General features: G+C 45.8%; 1 protein-coding gene across 3 annotated transcripts in view; it reads right to left on the bottom strand.

The window, feature by feature from the left end:
• itpkcb (inositol-trisphosphate 3-kinase Cb) overlaps positions 1-19,302 on the bottom strand; it is a 46,005-nt gene that overhangs the window by 10,204 nt on the left and 16,499 nt on the right. For all 3 annotated transcript variants that reach the window (XM_084326634.1, XM_084326635.1, XM_084326636.1), the window contains exons 3-4: positions 5,735-5,834; positions 3,528-3,741 (exon numbers count right to left, since the gene is read on the bottom strand). In XM_084326634.1, coding sequence (XP_084182760.1) covers positions 3,528-3,741; positions 5,735-5,834 — 314 coding nt within the window. The remainder of the gene's footprint in view (positions 1-3,527; positions 3,742-5,734; positions 5,835-19,302) is intronic.

Genomic DNA, 19,302 nt, shown 5'->3' with positions numbered 1-19,302 from the left:
ACACACACACACACAATCACCCCCCCTCTCTCTCTTACCAAGACACACACACACAATCACCCCCCCTCTCTCTCTTACCAAGACACAGACAATCTCCCCCCCCCCTCTCTCTCTTACTAATAAAAACACACACACACACAATCTCTCCCTCTCTCTCTTACCAATACACACATAATCTCTCCCCCTCCCTCTCTTACGGTCCCACACGAACGCACACACAGCCTGCACTCCCAGATATATCCATCTACACACACACTACTACTACTACTACTCTCTATGTGCATTTCCTGACTCAAAAATGACAAAATAATGCGACCAATGTCACCATTGCTACGCTCAAAACTCGACGCTACACAACACTGGTGATGAGCATGACTTCAGAGTCTGACTTGTAAACAAAAAGCACCGCTCGTCTGATGTAGCCTGTACCCTGCCCACGCTGCCCGCACCGTTCACCACCTGATGTAGCCCGTGTGCTCCTCCACCCACGCTGCCCTCTGCCCGCACCGTTCACCACCTGATGTAGCCCGTGTGCTCCTCCACCCACGCTGCCCTCTGCCCGCACCGTTCACCACCTGATGTAGCCCCGTGTACCCCTCCACCCACGCTGCCCTCTGCCCGCACCGTTCACCACCTGATGTAGCCCCGTGTGCTCCTCCACCCACACTGCCCTCTGCCCGCACCGTTCACCTGATGTTAGGGCTGGGCGATATGGAAAAAAATCATATCGCGATAACGATATGATAATTTTATTTTATTTCTCGATATCGATAATTATCGAATTGTTATAAGCATTAAAAAAATAAAATAAAAATAAAAACAATTTTTTTATTTTTTTTTTAACAACGGTTTTATTTTGCAGCAATTCTTTGTCGTTGCCGCCATCTTTAGTGTTACATCCCCTCACACTCCAGTTCTCAGGCTGCAGCTGGTTTAAAAGCTAAAGTAAACCGGCTTCTCTGCTGGCTGTGGCTCCAGAGGAGTTGAACAGTTCTGGCTCTGCTAGTTTATTTTCGATCTTTTGGCGCTTTTTTGGTGGACAAACCACCGCACATGTGCACCGTGACTCGTGACTGGAGTCTAGTTCTGCTAGCACACAGAGCCTACTGTGTACAGACGGTTTCAAACTGTATTTTAAATTAGAAAGCAAACAAAATAAATGGACAAGAGAAAAATAAATCTCAATTTGGTCAGTATTGTCATTTGGACAAGCAAAGCCATTACTTTAAGTTGCAGGCAAGAAAGACAAGTCTGTCCACTGCCCTGTTGCAGGTCAAAAAAAAAAAAAAAAAAAAAAAAAAAAAAGATTTTTCGATTTTTTTTAAAATTTCGATATTCAATATCGATTATTAAAATATATCGCGATATTTATCGTTATCGTTATATCACCCAGCCCTACCTGATGTAGCCCGTGTACTCCTCCAACCACGCTGCCCTCTGCCGGCACCGCCGGTGTAGCCGGTCTGCTTCTATGGAAGATGACTAAACCCAGGAATGTAAAGTTATACCTGTGCTAGTGTTTCCTTGGTATGGTACTCACTCACTCAGCCGGCTATTCTTGGTACTAATTTATGTTTAAATTGTTTAGCTTTCATTGCACGCTCCCCCGTTCAGTTCCTTGAAGAGCTGCCTGCCTGGCGAGATTCCGGCGACGACTATCCCCGCAAGGGTTGTTGTTGTGACGCATGTCGTTGGGGAACGCACATGGCATGAGTACAGTAGTACCTACTAAATGATATATTTTTTTTTAATGGCCGTTGTTCCTTTAACACTTTGAGTGCCAGCCACGAGAAATCTCGTTATTTCATGCCATGCGTTGAGTGCCAATGACGAGCAGTCTCGTTTTTTTTTATCGTTATTGCTTTTATTAGCGATATCCATTCATTTTTTCATCAATCTAGCCTTACGTTACCATTGGGACTGGCTCTGAGCTCGAACAGGGAAAATACCGCCCCCTATCGTCTCCCGGATGGTAATGCATCCATTGGATTGGACTCAATGGAAATGGATGAGAAAAGAAAACTCCGGAATCCACATTTTACTTATCAGGCATGTAACCCGAGCCGATCCCATTCATTGTAGACACTCAGAACAGCGTGGAACATGTGTTTTTCGAGTACCTAACGTTGGATCAATAAACGCGATCGATATTTGGAATGGCGATCAGGAATTGGAATAATCTTTTTGGAGAACATCTGATGTGAGGTAAGGAATCGATTTTACCAGTCTTGGGGTAATCAGAGTTTTTTTCACATATATCTCAACGTGTCCCCTATATGTATATGTGTGTGTGTGTGCTGACCAGGAAATAGATAATAGATTTTTCAGCCCGCTTCTCTAGCGTGCATAAGTACACATATATACTATCGATAATCGAGCGTTTATTTGAAAACGATTCATAAATAGGCCGAAAAATTACAACGTGTTTTGTGTATTCCACTAAATGGCGTTTATCACAGAATGTTTTTTTATTTTCTGTAAATGTCCAAAAACGAGCGTTTTTCAAAATGGTATAAAACGGAAATGTACCGATGAAAAAACAATCCGTTTCATACATGTTGACTGCAAGCAAGTCATTGATAAGCGACGGGCGTATTAGACACAGCCATAATATAGAATATAGAAATAGCTCTGTGAAAATCATGAAATATCGGAAAATCCGTCTAAAAAGGCTGGCATTCAAGCGCTAAATCTGGCGCCCCCTGCTGGCACTCAAAGTGTTAATATGATGTTGCTGAGAAATTACATTGACTGGGGGGGGGGGGGGGGGGGAGATACCTGGGGAAAGCATTGGAACGTTTCATGCATGTATTGAGGGCACGAGGAGAAATTTGGGTCGAAATGGGAAAAATGGGTTGAATATAATTTTTTTTTAATTAAAGTTAACGACACTACAAGAAAGCGAGAGAAGCCCACGTCATATTGTTGTGTTGTTTTTGTTAGTTTGTTTGTGTGTCATTGTAAGTGAACAGTTCTGGCTCTGCTAGTTTCTTGAGTTGAACAGTTCTGGCTCTGCTAGTTTCTTTTCCATCTTTTGGATGCTTTTTTGGTGGACAAACCACCATGTGCACCATGACTCGTGACTGGAGACTAGCTCTGCTAGCACACGGTTTCAAACTGTATTTTACATTAGAAAGCAAACAAAATAAATGGACAAGATAAAAATAAATCTCAATTTGGTCAGTATTGTCATTTGGACAAGCAAAGCCATTACTTTAAGTTGCAGGCAAGAAAGACAAGTCTGTCCACTGTCTCTGGGTTTAATTTGTTTATATAATTTTTTTTTATTGATTTCCCCCCCCCAGATATATATTTTTCCCGATTTCGATTATTAAAATATATCGCGATAATTATCTTTATCGTTATATCGCCCCAGCCCTACTGCAGGGTCTACTTTCTCCCCCCCCCCGCTGGCTTCCTTCAGTCTGCCTACCTGCTGCCCATCTTGCAGTCCATGATGGAGGGTCTACTTTCTCCCTCTCTCTCCCCCCCCCCCCCGCCCCCCTGGCTTCCTTCAGTCTGCCTACCTGCTGCCCATCTTGCAGTCCATGATGGAGGGGGAGTCGAAGTCTGCCAGCAGGTCGTCCATGAGGTTGTAGTCCTGCTCGTCGCGCTGCACCACGCCGTAGTATCCCGGCACGTAGGGCCTCAGCGTGTCGCTCATCAGCTTCTGCAGGCAGAGCTGCTCACACTCACAGTAGCGCTTCAGCAGGCGGCCGTACTCCCCTGCCTGGAAGTTACCTGGAGGGGGCGGGACGAGGTGGAGATACAGGTCGAAACAAGAAAGTTAAAAAGGAACACGGCCAACATTTACATTAGCTTACCGTCTTCTCCAGAGAGAGAGACGAGAAGACAAGATACCAGTTTCCTCTCTGTGCGTTCAGTAGAAAGCCATCTGGCTGCATGTTAGCCTAGCTTAGCACAATGAATGGAAGCGGACAGTGCCGGTTAGCCTAGGCATTGTCCAACTAACACCTCTCCCGAAGGATGACCAGCACTGTCCGCTTCCATTCATTGTGTTTGTTTGCGTGTGCGCTAGGGGTGTTTGTTTGTTTGTGTGTGCGCGCTAGGGTGTTTGTTTGTTTGTTTGTTTGTGTGTGCGCGCTAAGGTTGTGTACCGAACTCATCAAATATGATGAGGACTTTAACCACGCGCCATGTCAACGAGAGGTCATAGGACACAATGGGCTGGACACCAACACACACACCTTTATTTATGTCTATGATATAATTACTGAGGGTATAATATGCGTGACACATCATAGACATATTGCATCATCATAGATACATACAGAGTACAGATTCACGCTAGATCAAATCGGTACCACATTTTGGTTCCTTTACATGTTTAGTATAAGAGTAATATTACTAGACAAGAGGGAGTCTTTTCCACAAATATATATATTACTGTCCCGTCTCTTGGGTCTTTAGAAAGACCAGACGAGGTCAGAGGAGTTTGATAACATTTACTGAGGATGGTCAGATAATGTTGATATTTAAACATTTAAAAACACAATACATGATCATTATGATTTATTTTGTGTGGCGTGTTACAACAATGTCAAGTCAAGTCAAGAGTTTTATTTGTCACGGCATACAAGTATACAATGAATAACATGTTCTAAATAAATAACAATGTTAATAACAATGTCCTTATGTGGAGTGAAACTGTGGAACAGTCTGAATGTTGTGCTAAAGCAATGTCCAAACATGAGACAATTCAAACTGAATTATAAAGAAATTATTTTCAGGCGGTCAGGTGGCGTAGCGGAGATTGCGTTCGTCATCAACACCGGAGACGCTGGATTCGCCTGTTCGAATCCAGCTCACAGCTCCGGCGTTGTCACCAGCTTGGCTGGCCGTTCACACTAATACAATTGGCTGTATTAGAGGGTGGGAAAAAGCTGGCGGGGTGGGTCCGGGTCGTTGTAAACAGCGACTCCTACAGTTCGGTCGGGGCGCCTGCTCAGCGCGGATAGGATCTAAGGGGGGTAGTGTGATCCTTCCACACGTTACACCCTCTCAGTGAGAGTCCGCGCTGCCAGGTGAAAAGAAGCGGTTGATTGGCTGGACGTGTGTCGGAGGAAGCACGTGCTAGCCTCCACTCTCCCAGACCGACTGTGGGGGGTAAGTGCGCAGCGACCAGGAAGGGGATTGGGAATTGGCATAACGACTAACATTGGGATGGGAGAAAATCGGAGGAAAATGGTGGGGGAAAAAAGATCAATAAAAATAAAGAAATTATTTTCACGAGGTACAGGGATGAGGAAGGGATTTGATGTTCACGGGTGTTTAAATTTTTTTTTAAATTTCTTTCATGTTTTAAATATATATATTTTTAATGTTTTGCATAATATATTTGTTTTGTAAGGTTTTAAATTAGTAAGGAATTACATTCATTTTGAGTAGTGGAAAAGGGGTAGGATTAAATAAGTGTATACTTCTTCCTACTCCTTTTCGAACATGTAAATTGAGTTATGTTCCCTTTTATTTTATTTTCCATTTCATTGCTAGAGATCAATGATTTGTTTTAGTTTTATATAGTTTGTATTTACATGTTCGAAATAAAGATTTCAAATAAAAATGTTGAAATGGAGAAGATTTTTTTTACAACTGAAATAATTGTTTTTGTTAGTACAGAGAGAGTGAAGCACCGAAAAGGGTACCGATACCGAAACCGAAACCAAATTCCAGGAACTGGTACCGGTACCGGTTCAGTGTGCGGAGGACCTACCTGCATGCCCGGCTAGCTGCACCCAGGGGTAGCGTTTCTTGAAGGACACGACGAAGGGAGACCAGTGAACCATCGTCTTCAACTTGTGCCAAGACTGGTTCTGGGAAGGAAACATAATAAATAACGAGACCGTTAAAAACCTCTCTCCCTCATCTAAACCACATCTACAACAACAACAAAGCCTCAAGCTTCAAAATACAGGCCTGGACCTTTGACCAGGATGAGAAACTGATAAATGGATTTAGCCCTGGAACACCGATACACAGACACACACACACACACACTATATGTCTGTGTGGAAGCCAATTCATGACACATTTACTAAAGGAACCACTGTGCTGGCATAGAACAAGACTCCCCCCTGTTCGAAACACTGTGTGTGTGTCATAGTTATCTATGTTGGGAAACTCTGGAGAGAGAGAGGTCAGCGCACAGGGGGCTTTGACGCAAGCGATGACAGGAGAACGCATGATGCTGATTAGAAATCAAAACAAGGAGTGTGTGTGTGTGAGAGGTTTTGTGGTTGCGTGTGTGTGTGCGTGTATGTGTGTGTGAGAGGTTTTGTGGTTGTGTGTGTGCGTGTGTGAGGTTTTGTGGTTGTTGTGTGTGTGTCTGTGTGAGAGGTTTTGTGGTTGTGTGTATGTGAGGTTTTGTGGTTGTGCGTGTGTGTGTGTGTGTGTGTGTGTGAGGTTTTGTGGTTGTGTGTGTGTGAGGTTTTGTGGTTGTGTGTGTGTGTGTGCGTGTATGCGTGTGTGAGGTTTTGTGGTTGTGTGTGTGTGTGTGAGGTTTTGTGGTTATGCGTGTGTGTGTGTGTGCGTGTATGTGTGTGTGTGAGGTTTTGTGGTTGTGTGTGTGTGTGAGGTTTTGTGGTTGTGTGTGAGGTTTTGTGGTTACGCGTGTCCAATCAGACAGAGTGGGAGCGGAGGGGGGAGGGGAGGGAGGGATGGGGAGACGGGGGCTTATTGAAAAAGTGCTACAAGGTTATCGAACAATGGGGTGGAGAGATTAACGGAGTTAAATGAAAAAGGGGCCGGTCGGGCCGTCTGATCCGGCGCGGGGAGGAGGAGGAGCCATAAGAACCATAAAAAGCAACAGTAACCCTGGCGGGCGGCTGAGACTTATCTCCCCGCTGCTTCTCTCCGGACTTATCTCTGTTTACATGTCTGCTGCCTATCTCTCTTCCTCCACTGAGCATTCTTTCCACAGCTGCACTGTTGCAACGCTGCCTGTCACAATAGAAATACTGTGTCAATGCCGGACTCTACACACACACACACACACACACACACACACACACACACACAGAGTAAAATGTCTATGTTTGCGGAGCGCACAGTCAGCTCTGTCACAATCGAGACGAGTGCCGATGTGTAATAGAATAGAATAGAATAGAAGTACTTTATTGATCCCGAGGGAAATTCAGCAGCGCCACAGATCGCTCACAACAAAAACATTTAGGTAGTAAAAGAAGATCAAGAATAAGAATAAAAACAGTCAAAGATATACATTCTAAAATATGTATATATACACATTCTAAGATATACAGCCAAAAAATACACAGTAGAAATGTACAATGTAGATGTAAAATGTCCAGAAAGATAATAATGCAAGAGTTTATACTGTTACTCTGTGCGGCACAGTGAGGCGTTATATATATATATATATATATATATAGTCTGATGGCTGTTGGATCGATACGCGCTGCATACCTTTTCCGTTAACCGTTGACCATTATTTACACGGCGGCCCGCTGTGGGAGCGGGGGTGGAACTTAATCAGAGCGCGACACGAGAGCCAAAGTGGCAGCTGTGTGAATAATATGGTCAATTAGCTGACTTGTTGTGTGGAGAGTTAGGAGCTGCTGTGTTGTTAGGAGAGAGAGAGAGATACCTAGACAGACAGCCGGCCTGAGCAGCAGGCTCACAGAACTGGTCGTCACGGTCAGGCGGAGAGGTCACAGTCAGGTGGTGAGACAGAGAGAGAGAGAGTGAGTGGTGTGAGATACTTGTGACCCGAGCCCTCAATAATCTCCTTAAAAGATTAATCCCAACATAACCTCGACTCCCACAGGACCCGAGACCAACAACACAACACAGACGAGACAAACAAACCTCAACTGAGCAAACTGCCGAATGCCTACGACAGGTCAAGGAGATCTGTAGGGCTGACCTTCGATTTTTTTTTGGAATTCAAAGCTTCGGGGCCGAGATTCGATTTTAATTCGAAGCTTCGAAGAAGAAGAAAAAATAAAAATAAATTTACTTTTTTTTTTAATGTTGTGGGACTTGTACAGCACTTTGTTCAACTTTGTCAGTGCTGTAAAGTTTAAACCGTTTTAAATCTTAGACAAACTAAACACTTTGCTTCCATGAAATATTGTAAGCCGTCATTTGAGGCTTTATAAAAGCAGCACAATGAACACAAATCTGTCAGTGCCGAGTCCGACCTCATCTTAAATAACAAACAGCATTGATTGTTGTAGTTAACAAAGAGAGGCAGAGTTGATTTTGCAAAAAAAAAAGTAAAAAACATTTCTAAAGTTTTTTTTTCTTTTTTTTTTAAACATAATCGCATTTTATTTTCATATTCGAATCCCATGCCCATTGAACGAAGCTTCAAAGCATTTAAGACAGCCCTAGACATCTGAACACATACCGAAATAACCAAATAATGTCTATTCTCTTTCAGAAAAATTATAATGTCACTTTCAACCACATTTAACACTTTCTATGCCACTCACGAGTTCTCGGAATTATTAATATCTTGTTGAAAGCCACTCACGAGATTTCTCTGATTTTTTTTTTAGCGATCTGAAATCATATTGCATCACGCGAGCCTACCCTAGTCTACCCGAGAGCCGCCGGCGATCAGATGTGGAAAAAAGCGCCCCCTATCGTCTCCCAGATGACATAAGGGATTTTGGAATGGACTCAATGAAAATGGATGGGGGGAAAAATCCTGTACTCGACATTTTCCAGTCCACCCATGCAGCCGGGGTTATACTTATCAGAGTTCATTCTGGAGCCTCTGAGCCCCACGGAATCATGAGTTCTACTGTATACACGTTAGATCTATACACTTATCGATTTTTTCGAATGGTGATCAGGAATTGGAATATACCAGTTGGATACCATCTGATGTCAGGTAAGGAATCTATGTTATCAGTGTTAGGATAATCAGACTCATTTTGATGAAGATATAAGCTGTTTTGTGAAATGGGCTCCATCGGTTTCACTGTAAAAATCCAAGAGGAAATGAACACGGCGATTATCCGTGCGCGGCTCGAATGGGCGTGCGTGTACGTATAATATTGATCATCTAGCGTTTATTTGAAAACGATTCATAAATAGGCCGACAAATATCAACGTTCTGGAATATTCCAATAAAAGGCGATTATCATAGAATGGCCCAGAATGGACTGTTTTTTTACCTCAAAACGGGTGCTTTTCAAAATGCTCTCAAACGGAAATGAAGCGATAAAAAACCAATCTGCCTTGACAGCACTGACTGGAAAAGGATTCTTTGATAAGCGACGGGCAGATTAGACACATAGCCATAATTTAAAACATAGATTAGGCGATATTAACGATAACATTAAAGTGGATGGTGGCATTCAAGCGCTAACTCTGGCGCCACCTGGTGGCACTGAAAGTGTTAAGACCAAAAACACCACATAAAACAAAACAAGCCACCCATCCATAAGAAAGACCCAGCTGGTAAAGCCTGGATAGTACCTTGAAACAGACAGCAAACGGTGGACGCTATGGTAGGGTTAGATACACAGGCCTGGTGGATAGTGGGATACTATGGTAGGGTTAGATACACAGGCCTGATGGATAGTGGGATACTATGGTAGGGTTAGATACACAGGCCTGATGGATAGTGGGATACTATGGTAGGGTTAGATACACAGGCCTGGTGGATAGTGGGATACTATGGTAGGGTTAGATACACAGGCCTGGTGGATAGTGGGATACTATGGTAGGGTTAGATACACAGGCCTGGTGGATAGTGGGATACTATGGTAGGGTTAGATACACAGGCCTGGTGGATAGTGGGATACTATGGTAGGGTTAGATACACAGGCCTGGTGGATAGTGGGATACTATGGTAGGGTTAGATACACAGGCCTGATGGATAGTGGGATACTATGGTAGGGTTAGATACACAGGCCTGATGGATAGTGGGATACTATGGTAGGGTTAGATACACAGGCCTGGTGGATAGTGGGATACTATGGTAGGGTTAGATACACAGGCCTGGTGGATAGTGGGATACTATGGTAGGGTTAGATACACAGGCCTGATGGATAGTGGGATACTATGGTAGGGTTAGATACACAGGCCTGGTGGATAGTGGGATACTATGGTAGGGTTAGATACACAGGCCTGGTGGATAGTGGGATACTATGGTAGGGTTAGATACACAGGCCTGTGGTGGATACTATGGTGGGGTCTGGTCTGTGAGATAAACACTGATCTCAGGAGCAATTTTAGGGGGTTAAGTGTCTTGCTCAAGGACACTTTGACACGCTGCCCGGGAATCAAACCGGGAACCTTCCGATGACCAGACACAGACAGACAGACAACCGCTCTACCTCCTGAGCCACTGTCGCCCCATACACGAGAGCAAAATACAAAGATGATCCCAAATACATTCTGATGCAGACCTCGGTCATATACAGACAAGAAATTATAAAGTCAAACTTTTGGCCCATAGTTTTATGTTCGGGCCCTTTGCCCTTCCATCCATGCGCCCCGACTCCCCGAGTCTTGGGGAAATGCACCCCGAGCATTAGTTACACCTCCTAGCGGCCCATTACTTTAGCACTCAGCCGGGCGATGACCTCGCGTCTCCTCGTTGTATTTCTTTTACCCATTTTCTTTACAGAGGAGCGGTCGGGAGAGAGAGCCGGATGAAGTCCAGGGGGTCGGGCAACATCAGCGACACAGACGGAGGACTCGTGTTTCAGCCGTCACTCGTCCGCTCCACTTTCGAGCTCTCTCTCTAATTGCTTGTAGCCGACATCTTAATGCGTCGCCTCCCGTGAGGTCAGATGTAACTGGGTAATATTACAAGTGGGCGCGGCCACACACGGACAGATTCTATTACAATCCACTGTCTGTCTACCTCTCTCTCCCTCTCTCCCTCTCTCTCTCTCTCTCTCTCTCTCTCTCTCTCTCTCTCTCTCTCTCTCAAGAGTATGGTACGTTAAACTAAATGCCGGCCATTTATTATTCTATATTCAGGGTTCCCATTAGACATTGCAAAATGAAATTCAAGGACTTAAGTACTTTTCGGGGGCGGCTAGGTGGCGCAGTGGGCAAGGCGCTCGCCACCAACACAGGAGATGCTGGGTTCGAGCCCAGCTCTCTGTGTTGCTACCAGCTTGGCTGGTCGTTCATACTAATACAATTGGCAGTATTAGGGGTGGGAAGGTGGTGGGTGGGGATCGGACGTTGTGGACAGCGACTCCTACAGGTCGGTTGGTGCGCCTGCGCAGTAGAATCAGGAAGAGACGGGGGCGGCGTGCCCTCCCACGCAGACCCTCGCCGCTGAGAGATCGCACTGTACAGGTGAAAAGATGCGACGGCTGCCTCCTCGAGTACCGGAGGGGACACGTGATGCAAGGCTTCGTCCACATTGCAGCCGGCTTGTGGGAGGCATGGCCTAACAACGTTCAAGACAGGGGAGGGTAGAATTGGACAATACGAAATTGGGGAAGGGAGAAAAATAGAAAAATGGGGAGAAAAAGTAGAAAAAAAAAAGGACTTAAGTACTTTTCCAAGCACTATTTTTCATTTTCAAGGATGTCACTCGGAGGATACAATTCACTTTTAAAGCATCTTCTTGGCCTGCTTCTAGAGCAAGCTAGAGCATCACACGCCAAGAAATGAGGAAAAGCAGTTAGAGCGCGCGAGACAGCGACGCGTCAGATTTGATTAAAACAGAACAACTTGATTCAGAACAATTTTATCACGGATGAACAAAACATTCAAGGCGAATGGCTGATTAGAATTTCAAGGACTTTTTAATCACCTTGTTAAAAAAATTGGCTGTTTTCAAGGAATTCCAGGCCTCAAACTTTTTTTGGTCACTTCAAGGACCTTGTTCGAACCCTGTGTATTTACAGCTTGGTTCCGTGCCAAGCCGCCCGTCTTCCGCACCAAACCCTTTCCTTTAGCCTTTTAAAAACTATTGTCCTCCTTCCTCTTTCCATTTTTAGTCCCGCCCCCCACAAACTCTGTGCCGTCAGTCACATTTCAAATGGTCCAGATGAAACAATCAGGCCACGCCCCCCTGGATTGACATCATTCCGTCCTCATGGTCCCCCATCCTGTGGTACAAACAAACAAGCACCAGGGGTTTCTCCAGAGCGGCGCGAGCGATGTTGCCGTTGGGGATGGGACGGGTAATGACATCATCACCCCCTCCTCCGGCTTACTTCCTACTAGTAGTCCCTTCTATTTTTCTCAGGCTCATTATCACTCTCCCGCCCTCCCTCCCTCCCTCCCTCACCAGCTCTGCTCTACTAGACTCCATGCTTGGAATGCTGGGAATTTGTCTGGTCCTTGTCATGGAGGCCGAAGCCTTTTCAGCATGCGCAGCCCCACACAGACACAGACGTCTCTACTGTGGCCTCTGTTGTTCACATGACGACAGCCGTACTAGTCGTAGGGCTGGGCGATATGGCCTAAAAATAAAATCTCAGATTTATTTATTTTTAATCAGATTTTAATCGATTTTTTTCTCTTGAAAACTAGAAACGCCTAGGAAATCCGTTTTTATTTGACACAAAAATTATCAAACCAAGATGAATTTCCCTATTGGGATTGAAGTGCAAACCTAACTTTCACCAATCTTCACTTAAAAAATATATATATAATATATATATATATATATATATATATATATATATATATAAAAGGTGACTCTTGATAAAACAAAGATGAATGTCCCTATTGGGATTAATAGTGCAATAATTGCTTTTTCACCAAACTTCAAACAAATAAAACGTGCCTCTTGATCATCAAACAAGAATGAATTGCCCTATTGGGATTAATAAAGTGCAAATCTAACTTTCACCAAACATCACTTTGTCAAATAAAAGGTGAATCTAATTTTTTTTTAAATGTCTTTTAGAAAATCTAATTTTTCAAAATCATCCTAGATCATTCATTCAAATTAATCGAAAAAACGATTAATCGCCCAGCCCTAACTAGTCGTAGGACTTCAACTGACCACAAGTCGTGCTCTCTCCTTCAACCCCACCAGAACCCCACGTCCATCCATCCTACACACAGGTAGGAGAGCAAGGTGAGGCGTTAGCCACCATACAATCCCTTTACAATTAGACAATGTTCTTTAGGAAAAAGAAAACAAATGTTTTCCTCAATGACAGATCATTAAAGGCCCGACTACAATGTAGGGCACTGCCCCGACTACAATGTAGGGTACTGGCCCAGACTACAATGTAGGGCACTGGCCCAGACTACAATGTAGGGTACTGGCCCAGACTACAATGTAGGGTACTGGCCCAGACTACAATGTAGGGCACTGGCCCCGACTACAATGTAGGGCACTGGCCCCGACTACAATGTAGGGCACTGGCCCCGGCTACAATATAGGGCACTGGCCCCCGACTACAATATAGGGCACTGGCCCCCGACTACAATGTAGGGCACTGGCCCCGGCTACAATATAGGGCACTGGCCCCCGACTACAATGTAGGGCACTGGCCCCGACTACAATGTAGGGCACTGGCCCCGACTACAATGTAGGGCACTGGCCCCGACTACAATATAGGGCACTGGCCCCGACTACAATGTAGGGCACTGGCCCCGGCTACAATATAGGGCACTGGCCCCCGACTACAATGTAGGGCACTGGCCCCGACTACAATGTAGGGCACTGGCCCCGACTACAATGTAGGGCACTGGCCCCGACTACAATGTAGGGCACTGGCCCCGACTACAATGTAGGGCACTGGCCCCGACTACAATGTAGGGCACTGGCCCCGACTACAATGTAGGGCACTGGCCCCGACTACAATGTAGGGCACTGGCCCAGACTACAATGTAGGGCACTGGCCCCGACTACAATGTAGGGCACTGGCCCCGACTACAATGTAGGGCACTGGCCCCGACTACAATGTAGGGCACTGGCCCAGACTACAATGTAGGGCACTGGCCCCGACTACAATGTAGGGCACTGGCCCAGACTACAATGTAGGGCACTGGCCCCGACTACAATGTAGGGCACTGCCCGACTACAATGTAGGGCACTGGCCCCGACTACAATGTAGGGCACTGGCCCCGACTACAATGTAGGGCACTGGCCCCGACTACAATGTAGGGCACTACTGCCCCGACTACAATGTAGGGCACTGGCCCCGACTACAACTGGAGCCAGGAGCGTTGGTTTTCCATCTCATCATCATGGTGTCTCAATTTAAGACCTGGTGACTGGCTTACTGCCTTCTTAACCTAGATAAGAGACACCATGTGAGAAAGACGCCACTTTCACACACAGCCCTGGCTGATATATCCATGCACAGCAGTGCACACACTAGTAGTAGGCTATAGCGGGAAAAATCGACCACGTCGCTAGAGATTAAGCTCCATGAAAATATCCGATTAGAACACCCAGACCCGATTCATGAACTTTGAGAGTGTTCTGTAAAAAAAAAAAAAACGCAGCATCAGCAAACGAAGGATGTCTGAATCGGTTCCTGTTGGAAGCTAGGCTTTTTCTGGACACTTTTGTATCACAAACAGTACTGTATTTGCAAATCTGGTATGTCATAAATGTATAGATGTAGCAGTACTGTCCATCTGTATGTCATGTATGTCATATATGTTATGATGAATTGAAAATGGGGGACCCTGATGTAAACAAGACGAAAGTCTTTCTCTGGTCTGCATCCCCTTAACAATTGTGTGTATTGAGCTGTACTGTACTGTACCCATTCTGCAATCTGTTAATAAACTTTTCAATCAATCAATCAAACCCTTCCATCGTTTGGTCTCTCTGCCACAGAGTATATATTACTCTTCCTCTCTAAACACAGGTCACCATGTAGATCTCACCTGGCAGACGGAGCAGTAGTGGAGGAGCAGGCCGGTGCCGACGCCGGCCCACACGGCCACAGAAACCCGGTGAGAGCGAAGCCAACGCAAAACACTCCCCACCACCATCAGCAGCATAGGGGCTTCCCCGAACACAGCACAGCCACCGGCATCCAGCGACCCGTGTGCCACCCGTGTACCCGCTTAGCCTCGCTTCATTAGCGCCCGGCCAGCGCCTTCCTTTAGCTCAGCGCGAGCTCCCGAGGTTATTCCATCCGCGGCACACCGCGTCTTCTTTTAGCTCGTCTCGCTGCGTTAGCGGCACTAAAAAAAAGGTGAACCGAAGCGCCGCGCGCTGCTCGGTAAATAAGCCCTGCAGTCCCGTTATAAAGGCAACACACTAATCTCCTTCACGTTGCCCTCCCTCTTTTTTCAAGCCACTTCATCTCTCCCGTTTCAACACCCTGTGTCCGTCCTCCCTCCCTCCCTCTATCACTTTCTCTACAGCTGGTATCTCTTTCTCCACAGCTGGACCTGGCATCACTTTCTCTACAGCCCGCACCTTCATGTACATCTTTCACCTTCTCATCTCCGCCGTCCCCCTCTCTTCAAGACGCCCACCCTAAAAAAGTGGATAAAAAAAAAAAAACGCCCACCCTAAACCCCCCCCCCTCCCCTCCCATCATCTACTGTACCACCCACCCCATATGGAACAGTCACTCCAACCAAACACACCTTTGTTCCACTTGTGATTCTATCCTTCCCTCTCTCTCTCTCTCTCTCTCTCTCTCCCCGTCAGTCTGTAATCCCCACCTCGACCGCCCGGTCCTGAGCCCTGTGCAGAGCCCATCTCACTCGTCATTGGCAGGCAAGACATGGGACGAGAGAGAGCGAGAGCGAGAGAGAGCGAGACTAGGATATCTGCCAATAGGCTTTACTGTCCTGATCGCACCTCCAACTCTTCCTCTCTCTCGTCTACCCGGCAGATTCCTCACAACTACACGACCTGCAGCTGCAGTGTGTGTGTTAAGTGACAAGGAGGGAACCCGTCAGGCAGCCATTATGGGCTACAGGACACACACACACGGCGCATAGCCATAGTGTTTCCAAGCACCTTCTGATCCGGTATATATTATATTGTATCTAGGGCTGTCTTAAATACTTCAAAGCTTCGTTCGATTGGGCATGGGATTCGAATATAAAACTAAAATTTGATTATTAAAAAAAGAAAAAAAAATTATTTTGATGAGGTTGGACTTGACACCGACAGATTTGTGCTGCTTTTATAAAGCCTCAAATGACAGCTTGCAATATTTCATGAAAGCAAAATGTTTTGTTTGTCTAAGATTTTAAAAGGTTTAAACTTGACAGCACTGACAAAGTTGAACAAAGTGCTGTACAAGGCCCACAACATAAAAAAAATAAAATAATTATAATCGAATCTCGGCCCGAAGCTTCGAATCCCAAAAAAATTCGAAGGTCAGCCCTAATTGTATCTATAGTGTATATAGATACTGGACTGTATAGGAATGTGAAGCTCTGTATCCCCCCCCCACCCGATGCTGCTTTGACACCCGAATTTCCCCCAAGGGGATTAATAAGGATCATCTTATCTTATCTTATCCGAGCACAAGACAGTTTCTCAAAACGCTGTGTATAATCAGGAAACCACATCCCCATCTCTCACCCCGTTCCGGCTCTCTCTCCCTCTCCCTCCATTGTTTAAGCGGCTCGACCGCAGTTCAGCAGACACAAGCCTGAAGGGCGGTTTGCTTCTGAAGACTTTTATTCTTGTTTTACGCGCCACATTAGCAAGTGGTACTAAGCGGGTGTGGGAGCGATGCGTGGGACTTTGCATAATGAGTGAAAAGCGGGTTTTTGCAAATTGTGGATCATGGGCGCGTCATCAACTTGCTTACATTGAATGGGCCACATGTTAAAACACTCCCTTTGTGCTTTGAGTGCGTGTTGTGTGGGGCAGTTTATCTCCCCTCAACTTATCTATATTTTCCAGTTTTCTGTTCCATGCTGCTCGTCTCAAGGTATTTCAGGGGAGGGGGCATAGGAGTGCGTGTGTGTGGGGGGGGGGGGGGGAGGGAGGCCCACGCCAGACATATTCATTAATATTGTTTCAAATGTGTGCACTATAGTGTAGGCCTCAGCGGAAAGTGAGAGAGAGACATTTAGCTCTAATAATAACATTCAAATGTCAGGGACAGAGGCAGATATTGTCAGAGACAGACAGAGAGAGAGAGGGAGAGAGTGAGAACGAAAGAGAAAAAAAAAGTACCATATATGGCAAAGATGTTGCCTAGCAACGGGTTCCGCCCTCAGCACAGTTTTTCCATGACACACACAACTCTGAATGCAAGATGGCATCACAGTGTAACTCCGAATATGCATGTGCGAGCAAGTATCTACTTGCGTCAGCGAGCATACAAAGTGGAACTGGTTTGGCTGCGATATGACAGCATGGCCGAAGCCTGCGTCAATAACAACACGCACACACCCACCCTGGCTCTACCGCTGGCACACACACACACAGAGTCTACCGCCGACACACACACACACACACATCTCCCGTCAGCCGTGAAGGACAAAACACACAAATTACAGGCTAGATCTTGGCGTGAGCCCGAGCCAATGTCGTCTACTTTTACATGCAGCAATCCTGCCAGTAGGCCGTTTTGTCCAGAGACAGTGAATGTGACAGTGTCCCTTGCTGCTGCTGAAACAATATTAAAAACAAGTCATGTTCAAACATGTTTAGCAAAAAGGAACATCTGGAAGAAAAAACGATATATATTTGGAAGTAACGGGAGAGAGAGATTCGTAGAAGTTGATTTAACGTAAGAATGACAAAGAGACAAGGCCGCTAAATATCCCATCCTAGTGACAATCCGGGATGTTTGGCTACACGTCGTAGTACACCCACCCCCCTCTCCAAACGGACCGAAACACACACGCGAGTGTGAGTCGCATCAATCTAATCCCCACATACCAGCCATTTGTTATCCGTCGTTTAGGTCCCATATACCTCTCAGGTGGGTGGTCATAAAGTCATTAGGGCTTTAAGTGCAGCCGTTCCCTCATAAATGTGGACAAAGTGTTATGAAGCAAGTGAACTGCAACGGCATAAGGTACAGAGAGACCGAGAAGAAAACGTTATGATTGGGGTGTCCTGGTCGGGCAGACGGTTGGGAACATTCAAGAGAAAAGTGTAGATTTTTGCCCACTGGCGACCCGTTTCTGGGGCATTTTCAAGGGCAGTTTCTCTTATGTTCATGAACAGCAGTGTTTCTGCTACAAAAACTGATGACGGGGGAACATTAGAAGTTTAGTTTATTTGATAGGGACAGCACATTGTTAATGAACATCAAGCTAGGAAGCTAGGAGGAGGCTGTGGTGAAGAGGTGGGTCTCGAGGCGGCCTCAGAGTCCCTAATTGTGGGGTACGGAGTTCCAGAGTCTGGAGCCCTGGCTGCCCTAGAAGGCTCCGTCGTCAAAACTGTGGAGGTTGGATTTGGGGGTGGAGAGAAGGCAGGCTGAGGACTAAGGACAGGGGGGGGGGTAGCGCAGGACTTTGTAGATGAAGCCCAAGATTTTATAGTTGATCTAGTGAGAGGCAGGGAGTCAGCGGAGGTCTGGGGTGATGTGGTGCCAGGATTCGGTGTGGATTAACAGGCATGCGTGGGCGTGTGAGAACGTGTTCGTAACGCCTCACAACCAATTCCTTTAGCAGTGTAGACTTTAGACTAGGGCTGTCCCCTCTTAGTCCATTACTCTGTCGGTTTGGTTCGTTTTGTTTTTGTGCCCCCCAGTTCCAAATGATAAGCTTTAAAGATTTAAAGAGGTCGTTCTGCATGGTTGCATGTGGGGAAAGACTAGTATTTTGCAAAGTTGAACCCTATTGATTTTGGTGACCCCATGATGACCTTTCCTCTAGCACCACCTTGAAATCAAACTTTAAAACGAGCATAATCTCCCGATCCGTTAAGTCATACAGTCGTGAAAATATCCAGAGATGTGGCTCATCGCGGACAACAAATTTGCCACAAGGACCTATGAAGGATTTTCTTAAAAACACAATTTCCCCCCCTACTCCACCAAGCCTGTTTCTCTTGTTGTGACATCTGGATTCCAACAACAGAGGTCCGCACCAAACAACCGTACCCGTTTGAGGTGGTCTCCGTCTGCCTCCAAGTGAACTCTGGAGCCGTTAGTTTGAGATTACGGTGAGGTTTAATCGAAAAGATACAGCTGTTTTTTCTACTTCTAAAAGAAGACTGAGACTGGGTAGGGATGGGTACCGAATTCGGTACTTTTGAGGTACCGAACCGAAACACGTCGGTACTCGGTACTACCGAGTATCGAATCAAGTGAGATACCGGGAAAAAAAAATCCTTTTTTCTTTTCATGTCAACGTTCACACGCACAATATATGCTTACCTAGGATTTGACTTGATTCAACAACAAAGCAGTCGGAGCAATGGCAAGCCGA

This window comes from Notolepis coatsorum (assembly GCF_963971535.1).
Source record: "Notolepis coatsorum genome assembly, chromosome: 1".
Lineage (NCBI taxonomy): Eukaryota > Metazoa > Chordata > Actinopteri > Aulopiformes > Paralepididae > Notolepis > Notolepis coatsorum.
Note: the sequence above shows the minus strand (reverse complement) of the source record. Positions and strands in the feature narration are given on the sequence as shown.